The sequence below is a fragment of the Brienomyrus brachyistius genome, unplaced genomic scaffold (genome assembly GCF_023856365.1).
Source record: "Brienomyrus brachyistius isolate T26 unplaced genomic scaffold, BBRACH_0.4 scaffold71, whole genome shotgun sequence".
Classification (NCBI taxonomy): domain Eukaryota; kingdom Metazoa; phylum Chordata; class Actinopteri; order Osteoglossiformes; family Mormyridae; genus Brienomyrus; species Brienomyrus brachyistius.
The window spans coordinates 101850-107107 of NW_026042346.1; the positions used below are offsets into that span (position 1 = coordinate 101850).

Here is a 5258-nt window from a genome sequence, read left to right on the forward strand (position 1 = left end):
CAATTTCTGCAACATTATTGCTGTACCCGAGGAAAGTTGCCTATAAGCAGTAGTTAATAGAGTTGGTAAGGGCAAGCTCAAGCGGCCATGGTGACAATCTAAGCATTCTGAATTCTAAAATTCTATGCATCAGAGGTGAAAATAGAATTCGTTGTACAATTTTACCATATGCCGGTGTGGGAATGACAACGGAGTGCGTAAGGTTTTTCATCGATCTTTTGCAGCCGTCGCACGAAATTGCAATGTTCTGCTAATTTATCATGTTAGATTAATATCTGTTAATAGATTTTTAGTCCTATTTAATTACATGATTTTTAACATGTACATATTTTTCTTATGGCATATTGTGGTTCTCAAAAAGCGAGTAGCGTTCATGGCCTATACATTTATACATTTTCTTTCTTAGACATTATTAAAGATACTTTGGGCAATTAGTGCCACCCTTTTTACATGAAGCCAAAACATTTTCTTCTTTATATACAGTAGACAGGCATGTCTTGTGTTTGGATTCACCTTAAAAAGTCTGTGTGTATATATGTTAGATACGTGTGTGCGCTTGTGTGTTTGTCTCATTATAAGGCCAGAGTAGCGAAAGCGGAAATAGATTTTTTTTTTAGTCACGAGGAGTTTAGAACACTACTGGCCTTGCGAAGAAGAAAGACTCTTTCTGCTTTCCACAATGGGAGACTGAGGGAGGGGAGGAGTCCGCGATGATTAGTCTATTTAATGGCGCGTTTACTTAATTTCTGTATTCACTGGCAACCATAAACAAAAAAGAGCTTCATCTAAGCTGTACCGCAACGCTGGGATTGTTACACGGTCACATCAGCAGATATGCACATTATATATAATATACGTATCCTTAAAGTAAAAGTCTGCTAAAAAATGACGTTTTGGCGTTCGTTGCATTCGATGGGAGCTTTACAAGGATACAGGCCTATATGTAATGTAAGAGATGTAAACAATCGGTGGGTCTGCGATAACTAGGCTACATACAGTCAAGTTTTTTTGTAAAGAACAAAAAGACATACTACAAATTATATAAGAAAATGGAATACTGTATTTGATTTAGAAATTTGTACATAAACATAAACACGCAGGTAAAGAAACATTGATTAATAAGCGCCTTAAGCGAGCACGGAAGTGACTGAACACGTCGATGAGAAAATACTCCAAATTCGTAATTAACTGATTTTGCATAAAAGGTGACCGATAACACTCGATGGTTGCCTAGCGTCATTATCCCAATTAAAATATGAAACAAACCAACAAACGAACGAAAACCTAGAGCACTTCGTCTTACAATTTGACAAATATTTTTTTTATGAAGGAACACCAAGTCAAAAGTGAAGAAGGATAGAAAAGCAAACGAATAAGGAGAGCGAATATTATTTACAAGCATATCTCTACACATATATTACAGACTGGGAGAATGATCGCATTATTTAAGATATACATAATTCAATATAAAATCTTGAAATAAAAATAAAAATCTGTTACAGTCATAACTATTCGATTCCACATTTGACCAGTACCCCACAGGCAGTGACAGAAGTGTTTGTAAAAAGGTGCTTACGACTCAAATGATTGTCTGATGAACATAAAATAAATCAGGATCGCGTCTTGGCTGAGCGTCATCACTTGGGCTAAAACAGATATAGACCAAAAATGTGATAAACACCGGGCTCTGGTAATTCCCTCTTCTCGGCCATCCTTGTAAAAAATATTGAACTTAAAGAGTATTTTTCCCAGATACAAAAAAAAATTATCATGCAAGTAGTGTGGGGGTAAGGGGAAGTCGTGGGTCCTTTTGAAAGCGCTTGAAAAAGACGTACTTCTATCTCTTTTAATAGTCAAACCAATTGGTCCTCTTTTCTTCCCCGATATTTAATAGTCTTTTCAGGTCCGTATTCCCTGTTAATATTGGTCTTCTGTATCATACATCGCATTCTGAGTCACTTGATGTTACTGAAAGCACGGAGGTGCCGGTTTCAACTCGCTCTGTCATACTTGATACGCTGGTAGTCGGACTGGCCGCTGTTGATGGCGATTCGGCCGAGCTGTGCGGAGTGCACCCAGACTCCGACAGGGAACGCATGCCGTTCTGCCCTATTGCTTGATGCTGGAGCCTGGTCAAAACAAGAAAATAACATCGCAATTAAAAGACATCTCCATGTATCCCTCCGCAAAAGAGTCACTGTTCCCTTCTTCTGACTATTGCTAGCACCCTGTCATGACCGTGCTTAACCCTTCTTATGCTGAGTCGTCATCTAAGCCCTCTGGGAAGGTAGAAAGATGTGTACACCATGCCATAGACAGTAAAAAGGAGAGTAAACAACAAGCAAATATCCAGGAAAAAACAAACACTACACGAGATGCAAAACTATAGGCCTACGGTTTTTTTTGTAATTACAACAGTGGTACAGTGTTACGTTACATAAATGTATATAGCTGTTAAGCTACTTATTTTCTATTTTTTGTTACATTTTTGTATCGTATATATTTTACTTTACAGTAATTACGGTTTAACAAGGGTGTGCCACACTAAAGTAGTCCGAAGCTTTTTGGTAATAATGGAATTGTATAACGAGTAAGAATTTATCATCCTGATATGGCAACTTTACGTGAAGTCACTTCAGCATTTGTTTATCTGTGTTATATAACCATTACGGCGAATAGCTAAACGTTTCAAATCTAACACGTACACGTACTTCCTAAGTGTACTTCAGCGCGATTAACAAAATGCGCACCTATGTTCACTGGAAAAATATTTCAATATTAACAATCATTAAACAAGTCACGTTATAAACCAAGGAATTGTATATAATTTACAATTTTTCTTTTTGCACAATTTCTGACAGTTGTTACAAAATGATTCAAATAATTTAGTGATTAACAAAATGGATTTAAAAATTGGCTAATTCTATTTTTCTAGTTTGAGTGAAAAACCACAGATCGTAGCTAATAGTAATAATTATAAAAATATAAATTACAATAAATGTGTATTTTGAGGATTAAATGTAAGGGCGTAGTGTTAATGTCTCGTTCCGTGTAACCATTTTACACACAGAAAACAAAATACCTCTGCGTGTCTACTTTTGTGCGCCTCGATAAAGCGCAGATTTAGGCCTTTATTCTGCTATATTTTCATGAAGCATTTATATGTATTTAAATGGTGAAATATAGGCCTATGTATTTTTTTCAAAGTGACGTTTATCAAAATATACTGTACAGTCCACTCCATTTTGTTTTGATTGCTGTTACAGTGAAAGTATTTTAGGTAAGTAATTTAGAGGTCTACATAAAAACTTTCCCTTGTTGAGATTAGATAAAACATTAATGGTAATTGTGTGAGTTTAATGCCAGATAGCGACAATGCCAGGGCTGAAATTCATATGGTAATTTAATAAAAAGCTACATTTTGTTTTTTGGTTCTCATTCATACAAACTCAATTATTGCAATATTGAACACGTTGATTCATACATTTTCACTTCAAATTAGAGCATTTTCTGCCACGATGAAATATCCTTTTCAAATAGAACTGTATCATCACTTGCTTGCTTTCTACACACTAAAACTGATCGCTTGGCTGCGGAATTCTTTAATCATTTCTGAAATGTTTCTTTTTGTGCTTAAAATGTATTTGTGTTACTTTTTTGTGTTTTGGACAGAAAACCCCGCGTTTATAAAGCATTTCCATGCAGCAGTTTCTGTTTACATTTGAAATAAAGACAAAAATGTCGCCGAGTCTTTACCCGCCTCCTATGTAACCCACAGTGTACATTTTACGTGTTTCCTCCACCGTCTCTTTTCCCACATTCTAAAATCCCGGACTGCTCCTTATTAAATCCGACTACGATCTGAAAAAAAATTCGCCTCTCGAAAACAAAAAATGCGAAAGTCACTATTATTTTATTTCGTGCGCACGATTATTTTACCGCAGACTTCAGAACAAAAACCCAACTGACCTGTTTTTTGCTGCGGCGGCTCTGTCTCTCTGCCTCCGATTTTTAAACCAATTCCCGACTTGTGTAGGAGTGAGTCCGGTGGCTTGAGCAAGTTCCCTTTTCTTGCTGGGGTTAGGGTATGGATCCTGAAGGTACCACTCCCTTAACAGGCTTCGTGTCCGCTCCTTGAAACAGTGAGTCTTCTGCTCCCCGTCCCAGATGGTCCTGGGCAGGGGAAACTTCTTTCGTACCCTGTACTTATCGACTGGTCCTAGCGGGCGACCGCGCAGTTTTTCGGCCTCCTGGTAGTGCGCTTCTAGCCACATTGCTTGCAGCTTGCCGTGGGAGTCCTTGGTAAACTTGTGATTTTCCAAGATATGGTAAAGGTCTCTGAAATTCCCTGTGTGGAAGGCGACCACTGCGCGAGCTCGGAGGATAGACTCATGCTTGTTGATCGCCTCGCACGCCCCCGGTGCAACGGGCAGAGACCATAGGAAGCGTCCCAGGCGCTCGATATCTCCGGTTTCTTCCAGCGTCTCGCAGACGCTCGCCACTTGCTCCGGAGAGAAGTTGAGGGTCGGTAGCTGAAACATTGACAAGTCTTCTGGAGACCTGGTGCTGGGTGCGCTGCTCGCCAAGAGCAAAGGGCGATCAGCGAAGTTTGGCAGGAAGAAATGGGAGGGATAAAGCTCTAAAGGGGATCTGAAAACCATGGAATGACCTGAGAGAGAAAGAAAATTATCAAGGAAAAGAAACGACGAGTAAAGATTGAATGATTCAATAGCTATCGCCTAATGACACCAGCCTCATAATATCTCCCCTAAATCCACCGTGAGTGTAGCATTGAAACATTTTGTTTCGCTTTTCTATTGGTCTTCTTGGTGTCGTTGTAAGGTTGTCATGGCAGCCCTGCCAATCACTGTCAAGCGTGCCAATCATTAGCCAGTACGTAGAGGCTTTCACCACTTCTGCTGCACGCACGGGGGGTTATCAGAAACCCCAATCTCAACACTACCCTCCCTCTAAACCGGCTCGCATGGAGTAAAAGCCAATGCTGGCCTATTTGTTGAATGGAATGAGCAATTAGAGGGTGGAATATTATTGCGATCTTAACGAGGCTCGTTAAGGCTAAAGAAGATATGTAGGAAAGAGGAAAGGGAGGGGGAAGGGGTTGCGGGGGTGCAGAATGGGCCAAGCAGGAACACGGCAATACACATTTGAATACAAGGCTCCTAACCGAGTCAATTCACACATGATTTGCGCATAGTTTCGCCGTATTTGTAGTGTCTGAGCACTTTTAATTCGGCGAG

At 39.6% G+C, this 5258-nt stretch overlaps 1 protein-coding gene across 1 annotated transcript; it reads right to left on the bottom strand.

Annotated features, from left to right (window-relative positions):
* Window positions 1–1037: 1037 nt before the first annotated feature.
* On the bottom strand, window positions 1038–4913 carry six3a (SIX homeobox 3a). Its single transcript, XM_049002816.1, has 2 exons — window positions 3970–4913; window positions 1038–2129 (listed from the first exon to the last, which is right to left on the bottom strand). Exons 1-2 carry the CDS (start codon window positions 4659–4661, stop codon window positions 1937–1939), a joined length of 885 nt encoding a protein of 294 aa, XP_048858773.1. The 5' UTR covers window positions 4662–4913; the 3' UTR covers window positions 1038–1936.
* Window positions 4914–5258: the final 345 nt, after the last annotated feature.

Coding starts and splice junctions, on each gene's coding strand:
- six3a (XM_049002816.1), bottom strand. CDS start 4,661: ATGGTTTTCAGATCCCCTTTAGAGCTTTATCCCTCCCATTTCTTCCTG. Junction 2,130..3,969: donor GCCGCCGCAGCAAAAAACAG/GTCAGTTGGGTT, acceptor TGTTTTGACCAG/GCTCCAGCATCAAGCAATAG.